Source organism: Coregonus clupeaformis, chromosome 39 (assembly GCF_020615455.1).
Source record: "Coregonus clupeaformis isolate EN_2021a chromosome 39, ASM2061545v1, whole genome shotgun sequence".
In the NCBI taxonomy this organism is placed as follows: domain Eukaryota; kingdom Metazoa; phylum Chordata; class Actinopteri; order Salmoniformes; family Salmonidae; genus Coregonus; species Coregonus clupeaformis.
The window spans coordinates 13,253,426-13,274,567 of record NC_059230.1 but is presented as its reverse complement, the minus strand read 5'-3'; the positions used below and the strand labels follow the sequence as shown (position 1 = coordinate 13,274,567).

The window sequence follows — 21,142 nt, the reverse complement described above, 5'->3', positions numbered from 1 at the left end:
AAACCTATTTCATAAGATGCGGTCTCAGTGCAACTAAATTCATTATTGAATAGTTGATTGTCAACAGCTGATTATCTAATGGGCTGTAAAGCTTAGAACTGCGGATAATCTCACTGTTGAATAGATGCAGGTCGAAAAAGACAGTAGTCATCCACTATGGTCTTGGGGAGATGCAGCGTGGGCAGGCTTTTGTTCCAGCCCAGTACTTACACATCAGATAATCAACTGTTGATTCAGCTGGAATGTGCAAAAACGGGGTTTCTGGTTTTAATGACTTCATTTCAACCAGATTTGTCTGCTACAGGGTGGGCAGGCTTTTGTTCCAGCCCATCACTAACACATTAGATAATCAACGGTTGACCCAGTGGGCAAAACTGGGTTTCTGGTTATAATGATGTCATTTCAACCAGATTAATCTGCTGGGCATGACCCTTGTTAACGTTCCCATACCAGTGGGCCACGCTCCCGGGCTGGATCTCCTGGACGAAGATGCCCAGCTCCCCACGGTTCTCGCTCCTCAGGCCAACCACGCTGAAGCCCAGACCCCCAGACAGCGGCTTCACCAGCTCCATGTACATCACGTAACGCCCCTAGACACACACGCAGGCACACGCAGGCATATGCACAGACGCACACACACAAATGTACGCATATATATCACACACACAATGTTAGCCCTCCTTCTTACCCCCTCTCCCAGCAGCAGCAAAGACACACACTCTCCTCTGAAGTCTATTTGAAGTCACTCAAGAGTGTACACTAAACACTGCGTAGTGTAGTGTAGTGTAGTGTAGTGCGCACTTGTCTTTGAATATTTAGCTAGCTTGACCGGGAGTGTAACCAGCCTTGCTTGTGATTATCAAGATATATTTCTGGAGATAATACATTTCTTACAGTCTAGGGATGTAGAGAAATAGTACCACCAACAGCATTTGTGCAAAAGTCAAGTCAGATTACAAACAAAAACAACCAACCATATAATGAAATATGTACCTCTTAATATATGTGTATCTAAAAGAAAGTTACTTGCTGTGATGACATAACTCAAAATGTATGAAATGCTTGCGTTATATCCAAACAGGTCTTTACCTGAGCCATGGAGCGAATGATGTGCTCAAACTCCTCAGGCGATTGCCTCCCATTGATCTGTATACTAGTGGAGGCTTCTGGGTAGGCAAGATGGCCACCATTGGCCTGGGCTGATGTGTAGCATTCACTCAGGTCACCGCTAAGTGTTGATGTGACACCACCCTGAAAAAATCAATGGAAATACAGTCAACAAGTGTTGCATTCAAGAACTCTAGGTTTTGCAACATTTTGATATATGGCAAACTGTGTAAACTCAGTACTGTTTATAAAAAAGAGCAGCTGCTAAAAGCTGTTGGCTGTTATAGTTTTGAAGTGCTGTTTATTGAATTTGTGGCAGTTGTTTGATTGAAGTTAGACAGACGTGATCACACACACTATAACTAAGTATTTGAAATCAAATATATTCAATGGTGTGACGGTAGGAATTATACATCTCGCCAGAAACAGGCTTAATCCACAAAATTACAGCTTTATTTTTGGATATATCAACACAAACCATGTTTACTTGTCACACTTTGTTACATACATGCATTGCATTGAGTGTCACTAATATGCAAAATGAGGCCACACAAGCCGATCCAATCAAGTTCTAACCAAAAACCTGCCATCACTGCTGTTAAAATAAACAGAGGCTAATTTCGTGAATTTCCAAAATCGAACTAAGTCTAGGAGCCTAGGAGCGTGGGAGGCAGGCCAGCTCGTTACCCAACAGTGATTAGCTGGATCTATAGCAGTCTATTCCTTCAGAGATAATAGCCTTTCAGTGGATCCAACAATGACTCTGCCACAATATAATATTTCCATCATAGCCATCTGGATGCCTTGATATGCTACTCAATAAATGGGCTGCAACCACTGTGTTTCTGTGACTAATGGATTACATGAATTAGACAATGTGTAAAACTATGTTTTTGAATCTCATTTGCTTATTGGCTCTAATGTTTGTTTATGATTCATTTGAATGTGATCCAAAAGGACTAGCGCATTGCTTCATAAGCACTTTGTTTGAAATATAGCATCCTTGAATTTGGTTGCCCTTTTGAACTTGTGCTTAGCATATTGACGAAGCATTTTTGACACACTAACTGACATATCATCCAGCCAGTAGCCTATGGTGAGGTTTTAGCCTTTGTAAAGAGAAAAACCCTGCAGGCTAGGCTAAGTTAGCGTAGCGCTCAAGTTGCTGTCCCATACACAAGCTTTGTTAGCCAGCCGGGCTAAGAGGATTAAAGCTCCAGTCTTGCACATTTAAGAATTTGTTTCTGCCCCACTTCACACGGCGGCGGCCTCTCTCTTCTGCGAGCAGGCCCTGTCGCCATAGCGACACCGACAGTGCTAAGCACTACTGGCGGGAGTAGACAGACAGACTATGTGTGGGTCTAGGCATTGACTGACAACAAAAACACTAACTAAATCTTTCCTACAAATTGGTTTTGCCTAAGGAAGCCAGAAAGTATATTTGTATTGCAAGCACTCAGCTTAATCTCTGTTCCTCTAAATTGAATTTACATTATTTAATGTTTTCTTTGATTCACTTTATCTATAAACATAGACTCCATTGCTAATTTATTTTAGCTTGAAAACATTAGGGTGGAAGAGCAATAGTTTAGCATGCCACACACACACACACACACACACACACACACACACACACACACACACACACACACACACACACACACACACACACACACACACACACACACACAGTTACCCATGCTATACTGTGTGGAATGGATTGTTACATTGTGCTAAGGAATGTGACACTGCTGAAATAAGCTATAAAGCACTGGCGCACAAAAAAATGCCTGCAAGGACTTTATAATCTGAATTCCTTCAGGGGTGAAAAAAAAGAAAAGCTGTAGCAGCATCCCTGCCTACCACTGCATAGCTCACATATTTTCTGTCTCAAGCACTCACCCTGACCCTTCCCACAGTGACCTAACCAGAGCTCTTTCTTGGGCAAAAACAAATCTAAATTTCTCATGGGCCCTAGATAAGCCGATGAGGCCTTTTGGCTTTGCCTGGTAGTGTCTGCTTATATAACCTTATTAAAAGTGCCCAGATGAACTCGGACTGCAATATGACCACAGTAATACATGATTTGAGAAGAAAAAAAGCAAAGTCTGTCTGGAGCCTGAATAATTCAATTGGTTTCAATGCAGACCAAATCAAGACTGAAACAGGTAGCAGTAATTTCTTTCATTCTAACTACTAGACATAATAATACTCTTGCAGCAAAGACCATACATGGTCAATCCTGATCTTGAAAGAAGATGGCACATATTTAAAGCTACATTGAAAAGACGAGCTGAGTCTGCAGCTATGCCATTAACACATTTATCTACAATGTGGACAAAGATTTAAAGACCAGTTAGGGAGTTGGAATGAGAGATGGGTTGAGGTTAAGTCTATGTTTACTTTATTGGGTCATGTTTATGACCCCCTGTAAGGGTTAGAGTGATGGCTACCCTAACCCTCATTCTTAAAGGGATAGTTCACCCAAATTACAAAAACAATCAATGCATGGATTGCTGTCATACCTTGTCCATAGACTGCTTAGAGGTTAAACCCAGACTCAGTATGTGTCAGTTTCGTCATTTTGTTTACATTTTATATTTTGTTACAAACCAAGGCAAGACGTCATAACATGCTCTAGAGTCTAGGCTACCTGAGTGTTCTTAAGCAGCTGTTGGGCAAGCCACCCTCTGATCAAGATCAACCAGTAGGCCTCTTCTAGTTACAAAAAGCATGCAGGCTGCTGTATTATAAAATAACAATTTACAAGTCACCTATTAACATAACAGCAGTAAAATGAAATTCAAATTTACAGAGCTAGACAAAAATATACTGTTATGCAACAATAATGCCGTTACCTGCTTGATCTCAGTCTTGCAGTGCAAGGACGACCCTTAGCAACTAGCTAGCCTATGTTGAATTGTAAAATAAATTTGCCATCAAAAGGTTGCAATAGTAAACCAGCTAACAACTCCAGCAAAGTTTGCAAGTGCACATTTTTTTCTTCTTCACTATAGTAGGCTACACCACCGGTTTGCACATTTAGCAACGCTTGAATATATCGACAGCTGTTTGCTAGCCAGCTAAATTAGCTCGCTAGCTTGCTGTGTAACTACTGTACTGTAGTTTCATTTACGAGTAGACAGCTAGCTCAGGCTTTCGCGATTATCATTGGCCCTGTCCACAGCAGCGTGATGCTGGCATTTGTCGTGAGTGAGGAATCCCTGCCTTGCTGAATGAAAATCGCCCACAATTCCAGTTCCCAGATTTATTCAGAAAATCAAGCTAGCGCAACAGAGTAACTTTGTTACAGACCCGCCGGTGTTTTCAAAAATCCTCTGCTATGAATCATCGGCTGACAGACAGACAGACGGACCTCTTCTTCTGTTGGTTTTATGGCGGACTACATCCCAAAAAGGTGTAGACAGACTGACTGACAGCCATGAGCCAATATATAAACCGTTACCACACGCATTTGTCAGCTAAATTACACTTTTTTTCTGTATCATTCAACTATCATTTATAATGTCTTGTTTATAATTAGAGGGATATAGAGAGGCCTATTTGTATTGTTGATGTGTTGCTGTAGTAGTGGATGGATCAGAGCAACAGATCATAATTACCTGGAGAAATCTGCCCTGCAATTTGTAAACAAAGCTGCTGTACTTATAACTCGTATAAACATATTTTGTATCACTTTGAAGTGACCCAAATGGCAAATTAAGTTTTAATTTATCCATTTCGACATATATTAAACAAAAGAAAATGTGATATTTTATTTGGGACATACTGAGTCTGGCTTTAATGAAACCAATATGTAATTTTGTAATTTGGGAGAACTATCCCTTTAAACTATCTCCATATCCACAGCATGGGATAAACCAGCCCAGTTGACTTGACAATTGCTTCTCCATTTTGCGCTGTTAATGACTGTTAATGACTAGATCATTTCAGACTGTGCCATTTTTGTGCTTATTTTCGATATTATAGTCACATTCTCATTAAATAATCTTAGTATGGTGACAGAATGAGGCTTAGTTCATTTATTTAGACTTCATTTTCAACATACTGATACAGCCTAACTGATAAAACTGCACAGAGTTGATGTGTAAAGGTCAAATAGAGTATGGTCTTGCACTTCACGATATATTGTCAATGTCAAATATCATGATATTCGATTTAATCATATAAAATCGGCCCAACCCTACTGGACACTCCTAAACAACCCAAGTTTAGGTTTCTTGACAATAAAACAGAAAATCAAGAGCTAGTGCCTTCAGAAGGAATTCACACCATTCCACATTTTGTTGTGTTACAAAATGTGATTAAAATGGATATAATTGCAATTTTTTTGTCAATGATCTACACAAAATACTCTGTGATGTCAATGTGGAAGAAAAAATAAAAATAAACACATTAAAATTAAAAATTAAAATAAACACATATAAAAAAAAATCAATACATGTTAGAATTACCTTTGGCAGCGATTACAGCTGTGAGTCTTTCTGGGTAAGTCTCTCAAGCAGATTTAAGTCAAAACTGTAACTCGGCCACTGTCTTCTTGGTAAGAATACTCCAGTGTAGATTTGGCCTTGCGTTTTAGGTTATTGTCCTGCTGAAAGGTTAATTAATCTCCCAGTATCTGGTGTAAAGCAGGCTGAACCAGGTCTTCCTCTAGGATTTTGCCTGTGCTTAGCTCCATCCCGTTTCTTTTTTATCCTGAAACACTCCCCAGTCCTTAATGATTACAAGCATACCAATATCATGATGCAGCCACCACTATGCTTGAAAATATGTAGAGTGGTACTCCATAATGTGTTGGATTTTCCCCAAACATAACACTTTGTATTCAGGACAAAAAGTTAATTGCTTTGCCACATTTTTTGCCACACTTTTCACTGTCAATTAGGTTAGTATTGTGGAGTAACTACAATGTTGTTGATCCATCCTCAGTTTTCTCCCATCACTGCCATTACACTCTGTAGATGTTTTAAAGTCACCATTGGCCTCATGGTGAAATCCCTGAGCGGTTTCATTCCTCTCCGGCAACGGAGTTAGGAAGGACGCCTGTATCTTTGTAGTGACTGGGTGTATTGATATACCATCCAACGTGTAATTAATAACTTCACCATGCTCATAGGGTATTCAATGTCTGCTTCTAATTTTTACCCATCTACCAATAGGTAGATGCTAAAAATTGGTAAACCTCCCTGATCTTTGTGGTTGAATCTGTGTTTGAAATTCACTGCTCGACTGAGGGACCTTACAGATAATTGTATGTGTAGGCTACAGAGCTACTGTACAGCCGTCTTCATCGACCTGGCTAAGGCTTTTGACTCTGTCAATCACCGCATTCTTATTGGCAGACTAAATAGCCTTGGTTTCTCAAATGACTGCCTCGCCTAGTTCACCAACTACATCTCAGATAGAGTTCAATGTGTCAAATCGGAGGGGCTGTTGTCTGGACCTCTGGCAGTCTCTATGGGGGTGCCACAGGGTTCAAATCTTGGGCTGACTCTATTCTCTGTGTATATCAATGATGTCGCTCTTGCTGCTGGTGACTCTCAGATCCACCTCTACGCAGACGACACCATTTTGTATACATCTGGCCCTTCATTGGACACTGTGTTAACAAACCTCCAAACGAGCTTCAATACCATACAACACTCCTTCCGTAGCCTCCAATTGTTCTTAAACACTAGTAAAACTAAATGCATGCTCTTCAATCGAACGCTGCCTGCACCCGCTCGCCCGACTAGAATCACTACTCTCGGCGGGTCTGACTTAGAATATGTGGACAACTACAAATACCTAGGTGTCTGGTTAGACCGTAAACTCTCCTTCCAGACTCACATTAAGCATCTCCAATCCAAAGTTAAATATAGAATCGGCTTCTTATTTCGCAACAAAGCCTCCTTCACTCATGCTGCCAAACATGCCCTCGTAAAACTGACTATCCTACCGATCCTTCACTTCGGCGATGTCATTTACAAAATAGCCTCCAACACTCTACTCAGCAAATTGGATGTAGTCTATCACAGTGCCATCCGTTTTGTCACCAAAGCCCCATATACTACCCACCATTGTGACCTGTACGCTCTTGTTGGCTTGCCCTCACTGCATATTCGTCGCCAAACCCACTGGCTCCAGGTCATCTATAAATCACTGCTAGGCAAATCCCTGCCTTATCTTAGCTCATTGGTCACCATAGCAACACCCACCTGTAGTATGCGCTCCAGCGGGTATATCTCACTGGTCATCCCCAAAGCCAACACCTCCTTTGACCGCCATTCCTTCCAGTTCTCTGCTGCCAATGACTGGAACGAACTGCAAAAATCTCTGAAGCTGGAGACTCTTATCTCCCTCACTAACTTTAAGCATCAGTTGTCAGAGCAGCTTACCGATCACTGCACCTGTACACAGCCCATCTGTAATTAGCCCACCCAACTACCTCATCCCCATATTGTCATTTATTTTGCTAATTTGCACCCCAGTATCTCTTTTTGCACATCATCTTCTGCACACCTATCACTCCAGTGTTAATACTAAATTGTAATTATTTTGCACTATGGCCTATTTATTACCTTACCTCCATAACTTACTACATTTGCACACACTGTATATAGATTTTAAATTTTTCTACTGTGTTATGAACTGTACATTTTTGTTTATCCCATATGTAACTCTGTGTTGTTGTTGTTTTTATCGCACTGCTTTGCTTTATCTTGGCCAGGTCACAGTTGTAAATGACAACTTGTTCTCAACTGGCTTACCTCGTTAAATAAAGGTTAAATAAAATAAAAATATTTTTTTTAATGAGGTAGTCATTCAAAAATCATGTTAAACACTATTAAAGCACACAGAGTGAGTCCATGCAACTCATTATGCGTCTTGTTAAGCACATTTTTACTCCTGAACCTATTTAGGCTTCCACTTTGACATTATGGGGTATTGTGTGTAGGCCAGTAACAAAACATCTCAAAGTAATCTATACTGAACAAAGATATAAACGCGACATGCAATAATTTCAACAATATTACTGGGTTACAGTTTATATATGGAAATCAGTCAATATAAATACAGTGGGGGAAAAAAGTATTTAGTCAGCCACCAATTGTGCAAGTTCTCCCACTTAAAAAGATGAGAGAGGCCTGTAATTTTCATCATAGGTACACGTCAACTATGACAGACAAATTGAGAATTTTTTTCTCCAGAAAATCACATTGTAGGATTTTTAATGAATTTATTTGCAAATTATGGTGGAAAATAAGTATTTGGTCACCTACAAACAAGCAAGATTTCTGGCTCTCACAGACCTGTAACTTCTTCTTTAAGAGGCTCCTCTGTCCTCCACTGGTTACCTGTATTAATGGCACCTGTTTGAACTTGTTATCAGTATAAAAGACACCTATCCACAACCTCAAACAGTCACACTCCAAACTCCACTATGGCCAAGACCAAAGAGCTGTCAAAGGACACCAGAAACAAAATTGTAGACCTGCACCAGGCTGGGAAGACTGCATCTGCAATAGGTAAGCAGCTTGGTTTGAAGAAATCAACTGTGGGAGCAATTATTAGGAAATGGAAGACATACAAGACCACTGATAATCTCCCTCGATCTGGGGCTCCACGCAAGATCTCACCCGTGGGGTCAAAATGATCACAAGAACGGTGAGCAAAAATCCCAGAACCACACGGGGGGACCTAGTGAATGACCTGCAGAGAGCTGGGACCAAAGTAACAAAGCCTACCATCAGTAACACACTACGCCGCCAGGGACTCAAATCCTGCAGTGCAAGACGTGTCCCCCTGCTTAAGCCAGTACATGTCCAGGCCCGTCTGAAGTTTGCTAGAGTGCATTTGGATGATCCAGAAGAGGATTGGGAGAATGTCATGTGGTCAGATTAAACCAAAATATAACTTTTTGGTAAAAACTCAACTCGTCGTGTTTGGAGGACAAAGAATGCTGAGTTGCATCCAAAGAACACCATACCTACTGTGAAGCATGGAGGTGGAAACATCATGCTTTGGGGCTGTTTTTCTGCAAAGGGACCAGGACGACTGATCCGTGTAAAGGAAATAATGAATGGGGCCATGTATCGTGAGATTTTGAGTGAAAACTTCCTTCCATCAGCAAGGGCATTGAAGATGAAACGTGGCTGGGTCTTTCAGCATGACAATGATCCCAAACACACCGCCCGGGCAATGAAGGAGTGGCTTCGTAAGAAGCATTTCAAGGTCCTGGAGTGGCCTAGCCAGTCTCCAGATCTCAACCCCATAGAAAATCTTTGGAGGGAGTTGAAAGTCCATGTTGCCCAGCAACAGCCCCAAAACATCACTGCTCTAGAGGAGATCTGCATGGAGGAATGGGCCAAAATACCAGCAACAGTGTGTGAAAACCTTGTGAAGACTTACAGAAAATGTTTGACCTGTGTCATTGCCAACAAAGGGTATATAACAAAGTATTGAGAAACTTTTGTTATTGACCAAATACTTATTTTCCACCATAATTTGCAAATAAATTCATAAAAAATCCTACAATGTGATTTTCTGGATTTTCTTTTCTCATTTTGTCTGTCATAGTTGACGTGTACCTATGGTGAAAATTACAGGCCTCTCTTATCTTTTTAAGTGGGAGAACTTGCACAATTGGTGGCTGACTAAATACTTTTTTCCCCCACTGTAAATCTATGAATTTCACATGACTGGGAAGGGGCGCAGCCATGGCTGGGCCTGGGAGGGCATAGGCCCATCCACTTGGGAGCCAGGCCCACCCACCGGGGAGCCAGGCCCACCAAATGAGTTTATCCCCACAAAAGGGCCATATTACTGACAGAAATATTCCTCAGTTTCATCAGCTGTCCGGGTGACTGCTCTCAGACGATCCCACAGGTGAAGAAGCCGGATGTGGAGGTCCTGGGCCGGTTGGACGTACTGACAAATTCTCTAAAACAACGGAGGCGGCTTATGCTGGAGAAATTAACATTCAATGCTCTGGCAACAGCTCTGGGGGCATTCCTGCCGTCAGTATGCCAATTGCACACTCCCTCAAAACTTGAGACATATGTGGCATTGGGTTGTGTGGCAAAAGTGCACATTTTAGAGTGGCCTTTTATTGTCCACAGCACAAGGTGCACCTGTGTAATGATCATGCTGTTTAATCAGCTTCTTGATATGCCACACCTGTCAGGTGGCTGGATTATCTTGGCAAAGGACAAATGCTCACTAACAGGGATGAAAACAAATTTGTGCACAAAATGTGAGAGAAATAAGCTTTTTGTGCATATGGAAAATTTCGGGGATCTTTTATTTCAGCTCATGAAACATGGGACCAACACTTTACATGGTGCGTTTATATTTTTGTTCAGTATATTTTAAATTCAGGCTGTTACACAACAAAATGGGGTGTGAATACTTTCTGAAGGCACTGTATATTTGATATTGTTCATCAAAGTTAGCTAACTAACTTAGTGACCCTACATCCCAACACCCCTGCGACCTGATCTTACCCACCTGGTCTTTGAGGAGCTGGACAGACTTCTGAAGGGCCAGAATCTGGTGGAACAGGGGGCTCTGGAGAACTGACTTGAGCAGGCTGAGCTTCTCCTCGGTGGGGACCTCCCCACGCTCCTTTAGCTTGGCTTGGAGACGCTCCACTGCCTGCAAGGCACGCTGGGTATCTGCAAAAGCGTTGCATAGTCCAGTGACCGCATGGGGAGGGAGCAGCGTAGAAAAGAGTGGAAGAGAGATGGGGCAGGGGGATAGCTATCAGTATGAACATGCATGGTGATCAACGCAAGTGTTTTGAAATTGAGTACAGTTAGGAGGTTGACATGCCCCCTTTGACTTCTCTAAAACATCCTGTAATTAAACATCAAAGTGTTCTTATTATGTTGTCAGTGTTTATTTAGGATGGATTGCTGAGATATCAAATTGTATTCATTTCATATGCGCCGAGTACAACAGATGTAGCCTTTACCGTGAAACGCTTGTTTACGAGCCCTTCCCAACACAGGAGGTTGGTGGCACCTTAATTGGGGAGGACGGGCCCGTGGTAATGGCTAGAGCAGAATGGTATCAAATACATTAAACACATGGTTTCCATGTGTTTGATGCCATTCCATTTGCTCCAGTCCAGCCATTATTATGAGCCATCCTCCCCTCAGCAGCCTGCACTGCTTCCCAAATATGCAATAAACAATAATAATAAAAAATAAAAGAATTGTAACACAAGGGTACTAAATTACACAAGCTATATACAGGGAGTACCAGTACCAGATCAATGTGCAGGGGTACGCGGTATTTGAGGTAGATATGTACATAAAGGCAGGGTAAAGTGATTAGGCATCAGGATAGATAATAATAATAATAATAATAATAAGGTATTTGAGGTAGATATGTACATGAAGGCAGGGTAAAGTGACTAGGCATCAGGATAGATCATAATAATAATAATAAGGTATATGAGGTAGATATGTACATAAAGGCAGGGTAAAGTGACGAGGCATCAGGATAGATCATAATAATAATAATAATAATAATAATAATAATAAGGTATTTGAGGTAGATACAGTATGTACATAAAGGCAGGGTAAAGTGACGAGGTATCAGGATAGATCATAATACGAGTAAAATAGAGAACAGAGTAGCAGCAGGCAGCATAGGATGAGTTTAAAAGTGTATGTGTGTGTGCATGTGTATTTGTGTTGTGTCGGTATGCGCGTGTGTGTAATGTGTGTGTGCATATGTACTGTATGTGAATGTGTGTGGGTTTTGTGTGACAGTGCCAATGTAGTGTGTGTGAGTGAGTGTGTATATGGTGTGTATATATAATCTAGTGAGTGTGCGTAGGGTCAGTGCAAGATAGGGTCAGTGCAGATAGTTCAGGTACCATTCATTTACTATTTAGCAGTCTGGCTATTTAGCAGTCTTATGACTTCTGGGTAGAAGCTGTCTCAGAGACTGTTGTTCCGAGAGCCAATGCTTCATTACTATTTGCCAGACGGTAGCAGAGTGAACAGTCTATGGCTAGGGTGGCTGGATTCTTTGGCAATTTTTCAGGCCTTACTCTGACACTGCCTGATATACTAGACTGTCTGCACCACTCTCTGTATAGCTTTGCGGTCCAGGGCGGTGCATTTGCCATACCAAGCGGTGATACAGCCAGTCAAGATGCTCTCGATGGTGCAGCTGTAGAACTTTTTGGCGGATCCGTGGACTTTTCAGTCTCTACCGTGCCCTCTTCACTAATGTGTGGGTGTGTGTGGACCATGTTAAGTCCTTAGTGATGTGGACACCAACGAATTTGAAGCTCTCGACCCACTCCAGTACAGCGATGTGGATGGGGGGCGTGCTCTCCCCTCGTTCTCCTGTAGTCCACGATCAGCTCCTTGGTCTTACTGACGTTGAGGGAGAGGTTGTTGTCCTGGCACCACACTGCTAAGTCTCTGACTTCCTCCCTGTAGGCTGTCTCATTACTGTTGTGTCGTCAGCAAACTTGATGATGGTGTTGGAGTCGTGTGCGGCAACGCAGTCGTGGGTGAAGGGGAGTACAGGAGGGGACTAAGAATACACCCCTGAGGGGCCCAGTGTTGAAGGAATGTGAAGTCTATTCTACTACTGACTTCAGAGTCTTTGGAAGACTTCTAAAGTCTTTATCTACTGTAAGTAACACATGCTCCTGTTGATACACGGACCCAAACATGCTTGCTAATGTGTGAAGCACTATGTGAATGATTCATGGGCAAGGAAAGAAAGAGAGAGGGGAGAGAGAGAGAGAGGAGGGAGAGAGAGAGAGGAGAGAGGAGAGGAGAGGGAGAGACACACATCGACCATCCTGAGGCTTAGCTGAGTTCGACCACTGTTCAACGGAGCTTAGAATATCAGAATCATGTAGCTCTGGCCTTTGCACCAGACAAAAATAAAAAAATAAACATCCATTCAACATGATGTTCTCTTTCAGAATAACAATGATTTGCTGATAGCTTTGGCTCGGCGGAGACGCACAGGCCCGGACTGGCCAACCAGAGAAAAAGGGTCCTCCACAGTTTGCTTGCTCGACCCTGCATAAGCTCTTCTCTCGCCTCCTCAAAGCGGCTTGTTAGCCAAGGATGGGTTTGACGTCCTCCGGTTGAGGAGGACGGGGCAATTTTCGAGGCCCGCGGACTGTGACTAACACCTAATAGGGCGTGCACAAGTTCCAAAGCAGAGTTCGTTCTGAGAGCTAGCCCACCTTATGTGCACAGACAGTAAACAAACCAATAACACGAGAGTCTCGACAGACACATTTCTCTGTTAACGGCTTGTACCTTGTTGTTGTTTTCGTAGCTGAGTGTTCAAGCATGCATAACAAGGATTCTCCTCAGGCTCTGTGTTTGTTAAAGAAATAGGTTGATTTTACAATAACAGAGGCCTAGTCCGTTTTTTAAATGTTTGGATGGGAGATGGGGAGTAAGAGAGAAACAAACAACGTCAATCTAATTCACTCTCTTCATCAAAACATTATCACCTCTCACTCTTTTCACGTTGTGAGACCTTGCACATAACTGACAACATTAGCAATCAACTATTTTCTAACACAAATTGACAGATCACTTACCCATTGTCTCAATCATGTATTTTATTCCCGGTAGATGTGATAGCTGCCTATCAACCGGAGAGTGTTACTCTTCCCGTAGTCAAGGCCTGCAAAATACACATATGTGTTACACACCCTCCATATAAGCACCCCCTATTTGACCTTTGACTTTTGGCCAAATGAATACGACACCAACATGAAACCATGACGAGTGTTGTTGCAATGCTACTTTTGTCAATCATTATCACATTGCCTACTTACTCATTTAATGTTTATATCCGAGTACACTCTGAGAGTGTGTTCTTACTGACTGACAGACAATTAAAACATCTCAGCAGCCTACTCTCTGAATTTTCATTTTTCACAGGACATAAAATATCAAATACAAATTGTTCAGCTAAAGATGCAGGTGCTACAATACTACTAGAAGAAGTAGGTCTTTACTAGGCACATACAGGTTGATGGGGCCTTTGTATTTGACTAATGCTCTTATTGAGGGATTAACATCTGCCAAATTGCCATTCCTGGGGCCTTAATTGACATTGGCAATGGCTTTGTGACATGTATGTCACCGCCAGGCATCTGTGTGGCCTAGGCAAAGTCATTTACTATGCATGTTTGGCCAAACAGGCAGGTGTTCTGATTCTATGCTCAGTAGCCTAATCAATAGCCATATCACTTCTCAGTTACTGTAAATCAAGTATTCATTAATACATTCAGAAATAAGTTACCATACCAAGGCACAGTGATGCTTTTAAAACTGAAAGGTTAAGTGATGCAGGTAAAGTCAATGTTCTAATGTGAATGAAATGTATTTTTTTATACAATAATGTACAAAAACCTGGAAGTTAAATATTGCATATTTAGTTTGACTACAGTAAATCGTCTCACTAACTGCTCTGTAACCTTATCATACCCACTCCAGTCATACCATGCATGCAAATTGATAGAAAACAGTTTATTTAATTGCATTTATCCATTATCAATAAGAAGTGGTATGGGGAGGATCTTAATTGTTTGTTGGCATATTATTTAATTTGCTTAAATCCTATATTAGCTCAATAATTAGGTGCAGGTGCATATGCTGAATACCCGAGTCGCATGGCATCATCAGCCATAGAATAGCCTATAGGCCTATCTGTAGGCTATATTTACAGCAAATGTCTATAAACTTACAGACGATAGCAATTTTTGTCACCTAATATAAAAACGAATTTGAAACTAAAATGGAAAAAACTTCAAGCTTTATGTTGGGCCTATCACTAGGTTTGGACAAACAGATAGCCTAGCCAATAGGATAATGTTTTCTTGAAGGGGTTTTTGCTAGGGATCCCAGCTAGCACATTTGGTTTCTTGGTAGTTGTGGGAACATACGTTTTTGGTTTCCAATTGGTTCTGGGAACGAAGCTATAAGTTTCCTGACCGGTAAAACGAAAACGTTCTAAGAATGTATGTGAACATTTCAAAGGAAACAAGCACTCATTAAGATCAGGTGTGGCAAATGAGTGGGTGTGGCCAACACACCTGAACACACTTAACAAGATCGAGGATAGAGTTTTGTTGACGCTGAGAACAGAATGTATAGGTTTTTAAATAACATTCTTACAAATGTTCTTTGAACGTTACTAATGTTTTCTTGTGGTTTTTATGGAAAGTTTTCTTAATGTTCTGAGAACATGACTTTAAATAGAACCATGAGGAAACCTGTTGGAAATGTTATGCTGAAGTATTGAAATTGAAATGTTGAAATTCCCACAGAATAACATTGTTTATTAAGCTTCTCTGTACTATTTGAGAACATTCCCAACGTCAAACCAGTTGGAGAACGTTCCTAGAACATCACCAAAATTGGAATTAAATGTAACCATGTTTGCACTTTTAAAAACGATCTGTTAAAGTAATGAAATACCAAGAAAATAACGTTTTGTCAAGATCCTTAAATGTGCTGAGAATGTTCCAAAGCCAAGCAACTATCATGCACCATTCCCAGTAAAATCACTGGGGAAGCCAAACCCAAATCCCTCCCTCCATCCATGGCTAATTTAGGAAAGGGCCAATTTTAGCAAGCTAGCTACCGAAGGACAACACAGCGAGATGCAACAATTCAAGTTTTTTCTGTCATTTGACGTTTTGCTCTAGATGTGATGTGATTGGTATGAAGCCAAATCCAAAAAGGCTTCAATTGACACTTTTTTTTGGTGCGCCAGGACCATTCACAGTTGAGCTCACTAAGTTTAGCTCAAAGCTGATTGGCTATTATTTTATACTTTATTTTTTATCAAGGGTGGCCAAATGCTCTCTGGCTTCCCTTGCATTCAATGCTACGGGCGGCAACAATCTCATGCTCTTTTTGACCAGACAGCATCAGATAGATGTGCTACACATACAGAGACAGAGGGGCGCTGTTTCGCTCGCTCAGATGCTTTCTCTGGAGAGATAGATTCAGCCTCTTGCGAATTGAAGGAAAATTATGAAACACAGAGAGACAAAATATAAATTGTCAGGTTTTTTTTCTTGATAATTTTTTTGGGGAAGCCTGGCTTCCCTTAGCATCCATCAATACACGCCACTGGCTCTCACCAAGCTCAAAGAAACGTTATGTGCTAGCTGGGATAGTTATAACTAGGCTATGTATGGATCCATAACCCCACTATAGCATAGTTTTCATTCACCGCTCACTCAAGGCATATTTTTCTAATTGAAATGTGTTTGTACAAGTGTCGGCACTGTATGTTTATACGTTTACATAGTATTATTTTAAATCTAGCCTCGCCTCGGCTACAGAAGGCAATGAATACAATCCGCTTTACTCAACTCCCCCTCCTTCTCCATCTCTTCTCCGGGACAGTGAATCAACAGGTTTCCGATATTATCAGAGACGCCAAAGAAGTTGTATCACGTTGTGACAACGTAATGAAACCGCCAAAGTGCTTGAAACATTCCCACAAAACTATAAACGTATAATATAGCCTGTGGCAGAGAAAATGCAGATATCGTCGGAAACATTGACCGCGCGAGCGGCAGAGAACATAGCCTTTACAATAGCAACATTGTCGCTCAAAATCCGAAATCGGAAATCTGCGTTACATATGTATCCGAAACGCCTATTAACTTTTAGCTTGTCAAATGCATTGAAAGTAGTATTATACGAACGAAGGAAACTTACATAGGCGTTGACCCTTGGCTGACGGCTTACACAGGACGTATCCTGTCCTGTTGTACTCCGGCTAACGGCGCATATACTGGGCTTAAAGATGGGGCGTATTGTAACTCGATATTCTATAGACATTTGCAGCAACAGCGTCACGGAGAGTTGAGCTAGAGACCAGCTATGGGAGAGACGGTGGAAGTTTATTGGGAGGTCACAAGCGCCGCTTGGTGGATACCATGACAACTAGGCCTAAAGTGCAGCCTGCTGTTCTGCATCTCAATCATCTCAAGTATTGCTCTCAGACAGACTTGATTGGGGATTTACTTTATATGCATTGGGCAATTTTATAAGGGGGTCTATTTTTCATAATCATGGGTATTGCAAAAGGCATGTCTGCTATTGCATAAATGATCCCTGGCAAGAATGATAAACAAGGGTACCCTTTGTTTATCATGTAAATGTAAATGTACCCAGTCTTATCTATTTGCCAAAACATAGATAACAGATCTTTATCTTTCCATCTGTGCTTCACATTGTGAAGTGCTGATCTCCTGTGCTATTCTGATTACTCGCAGCGTAGGGGTACTGAAACCTATTCAACTTGGTGCAGAATAGTTTCTCAATATACTTCAGTACCTATGCCTATCAATAATGACATCAGTGTTCTCAATCAAAAATAAATAACTAATTAAAGGGGAAATCTGCACTTGCTACAGTAATTTTTTGAATAATAAATTAATTATATATATCCATTGATTCTTGAAGTATAACTTATAAATGTATCATGAGCTTAGTTCAACTGTCGTACCCCATCAGAACCCAAAATATAAGCTTGTTTTACTCCAATGATTGTAAACATTGCTAATGTAAATATACACTGTATACCCTCAAAATATGCTTAAAACTATAATTTTTGTTATATTGGATTGTCAGTCCTGGCATCCATAGCTCTGTCTATAAATTTGAGAGTGGTTATATTTCCCCATTCCTCAGCTTTTTACAAAAACAGAGGCAGGAAGACTAGCTAGCACAGACTTTGATAATACATTATTTGTTGAGGGAAAATGTATTTAATAAGATTGTGATGTGTTGTTGTCTCACCTAGCTATCTTAAGATGAATGCACTAACTGTAAGTCGCTCTGGATAAGAGCATCTGCTAAATGACTAAAATGTCAAATGTAAGACCGCTTTGTTATTATTTCAACTGCGGATTGCCCTTTTAATGTATAGACACAAATTATATTTACCATAATCTAAAATATTTTAATTTATAGCTGTAGAATTTAACGTCTCTCTCTCTCTCTCTCTCTCTCTCTCTCTCTCTCTCTCTCTCTCTCTCTCTCTCTCTCTCTCTCTCTCTCTCTCTCTCTCTCTCTCTCTCTCTCTCTCTCTCTCTCTCTCTCTCTCTCTCTCAATTCAATTTCAATTTCAATTTCAATTTCAATTTAAGGGCTTTATTGTCATATTATGTATATATATATTGTTGTAACAATGTGCAAATAGTTAAAGTACAAATGGGAAAATAAATAAACATAAATATGGGTTGTATTTACAATGGTGTTTGTTCTTCACTGGTTGCCCTTTTCTTGTGGCAACAGGTCACAAATCTTGCTGCTGTCATGGCACACTGTAGTTTTTCACCCAGTAGATAAGGAAGTTTATCAAAATTGGGTTTGTTTTCGAATTCTTTGTGGATCTCTGTAATCTGATGGAAATATGTGTCTCTAATATGGTCATACATTTGGCAGGAGGTTAGGAGGCTCAGTTTCCACCTCATTTTGTGGGCAGTGTGCACATAGCCTGTCTTCTCTTGAGAGCCAGGTCTGCCTGCGGCAGCCTTTCTTAATAGCAAGGCTATGCTTACTGAGTCTGTACATAGTCAAAGCTATCCTTAAGTTTGGGTCAGTCACAGTGGTCAGGTATTCTGCCACTGTGTACTCTCTGTTTAGAGCCAAATAGCATTCTAGTTTGCAGTTTTTTTGTTAATTCTTTCCAATGTTTCAAGTAATTCTCTTTTTGTTTTCTCATGATTTGGTTGGGTCTAATTGTGTTGTTGTTGTTGTTGTTGTTGTTGTCCTGGTGCTCTGTGGGGTCTGTTTTTGTTTGTGAACAGAGCCCCAGGACCAGCTTACTTAGGGGTCTCTTCTCCAAGTTCATCTCTTTGTAGGTGATGGCTTTGTTATGGAAGGTTTTGGAATCGCTTCCTTTTAAGTGGTTATAGAATTTAACGGCTCTTTTCTGGATTTTGATAATTAGCGGGTATCGGCCTAATTCTGCTCTACATGCATTATTTGGTGTTTTTAGTTGTACACAGAGGATATTTTTGCAGAATTCTGCATGCAGAGTCTAAATTTTGTGTTTGTCCCATTTTGTGAATTATTGGTTGGTGAGCGGACCCCAGACCTCACAACCATAAAGGGCAATGGGTTCTATAACTGATTCAAGTATTTTTAGCCAGATCCTAATTAGTATGTCAAATTTTATGTTCCTTTTGATGGCATAGAAGGCCCTTCTTGCCTTTTCTCTCAGATCGTTCACAGCTTTGTGGAGCTTACCTGTGGCGCTGATGTTTAGGCTGAGGTATGTATAGTTTTTTGTGTGCTCTAGGGCAACGGTGTCTAGATGGAATTTGTATTTGTGGTCCTAGCAACTGGACCTTTTTTGGAACACCATTCTTTTTGTCTTACTGAGATTTACTGTCAGGGCCCAGGTCTGACAGAATCTGTGCAGAATATCTAGGTGCTGCTGTAGGCCCTCCTTGGTTGGTGACAGAAGCACCAGATCATCAGCAAACAGTAGACATTTGACTTCAGATTCTAGTAGGGTGAGGCCGGGTGCTGCAGACTGTTCTAGTGCCCTCGCCAATTCATTGATATATATGTTGAAGAGGGTGGGGCTTAAACTGCATCCCTGTCTCACACCATGGCCCTGTGGGAAAGAAATGTGTGTGTTTTTTGCCAATTTTAACCGCACACTTGATATTTGTGTACATGGATTTTATAATGTCTTATGTTTTCCCCCCAACCCCACTTTCCATCCATTTGTATAGCAGACCCTCATGTCAAATTGAGTCAAAAGCTTTTTTTAAATCAACAAAGCATGAGAAGACTTTGCCTCTGTTTTGGTTTGTTTGTTTGTCAATTAGGGTGTGCAGGGTGAATATGTGGTCTGTCGTACAGTAATTTGGTAAAAAGCCAATTTGACATTTGCTCAGTACATTGTTTTCACTGAGGAAATGTACTAGTCTGCTGTTAATGATAATGCAGAGGATTTTCCCAAGGTTGCTGTTGACGCATATCCCACGGTAGTTATTGGGGTCAAATTTGTCTCCACTTTTGTGGATTGGGGTGATCAGTCCTTGGTTCCAAATATTGGGGAAGATGCCAGAGCTAAGGATGATGTTAACAAGTTTAAGTATAGCCAATTGGAATTTGTGGTCTGTATATTTTATCATTTCATTGAGGATACCATCAACACCACAGGCCTTTTTGGGTTGGAGGGTTTGTATTTTGTTCTGTAGTTCATTCAATGTAATTGGAGAATCCAGTGGGTTCTGGTAGTCTTTAATAGTTGATTCTAAGATTTGCATTTCATCATGTATCTTTTTTTGCTGTTAGTTCTTTGTTATAGGGCCAAAAAGATTGGAGAAGTGGTTTACCCATACATCTCCGTTTTGGATAGATAGCTCTTCGTGTTGTTGTTTGTTTAGTATTTTCCAATTTTCCCAGAAGTGTTAAGAGTCTTTGGATTCTTCAATTACATTGAGCTGATTTCTGACATGCTGTTCCTTCTTTTTCCATAGTATATTTCTGTATTGTTTTAGTGATTCACCATAGTGAAGGCATAGGCTCAGGTTTTCTGGGTCTCTATGTTTTTGGTTGGATAGGTTTCTCAATTTCCTTCTTAGGTTTTTGCATTCTTCATCAAACCATTTGTCACTGTTGTTACTTTTCTTCCGTTTTCTGTTAGAGATTTTTAGATTTGATAGGGTAGCTAAGAGGTCAAATATACTGTTTAGGTTTTCTACTGCCAAGTTTACACCTTCACTATGACATTGGAATGTTTTGTCCAGGAAGTTGTCTAAAAGGGATTGAATTTGTTGTTGCCTAATTGTTTTTTGGTAGGTTTCGACACTACTTACCTTCCATCTATAGCATTTCTTAATATTATTCAGATCCTTTGGCTTTGATGCCTCATGATTGAGTATTGCTCTGTTCAAGTAGACTGTGATTTTGCTGTGGTCTGATAGGGGTGTCAGTGGGCTGACTGTGAACGCTCTGAGAGGCTCTGGGTTGAGGTCAGTGAT

At 40.9% G+C, this 21,142-nt stretch overlaps 1 protein-coding gene across 4 annotated transcripts in view; it reads right to left on the bottom strand.

The window, feature by feature from the left end:
* LOC121554148 (multiple PDZ domain protein) overlaps positions 1-16,949 on the bottom strand; it is a 71,917-nt gene extending 54,968 nt beyond the window's left edge. For all 4 annotated transcript variants that reach the window (XM_045211913.1, XM_045211914.1, XM_045211916.1 and 1 more), the window contains exons 1-5: positions 16,851-16,949; positions 13,706-13,791; positions 10,621-10,787; positions 1,090-1,251; positions 451-590 (exon numbers count right to left, since the gene is read on the bottom strand). In XM_045211913.1, coding sequence (XP_045067848.1) covers positions 451-590; positions 1,090-1,251; positions 10,621-10,787; positions 13,706-13,721 — 485 coding nt within the window. In that variant the 5' untranslated portion in view covers positions 13,722-13,791; positions 16,851-16,949. The remainder of the gene's footprint in view (positions 1-450; positions 591-1,089; positions 1,252-10,620; positions 10,788-13,705; positions 13,792-16,850) is intronic.
* Positions 16,950-21,142: the final 4,193 nt, after the last annotated feature.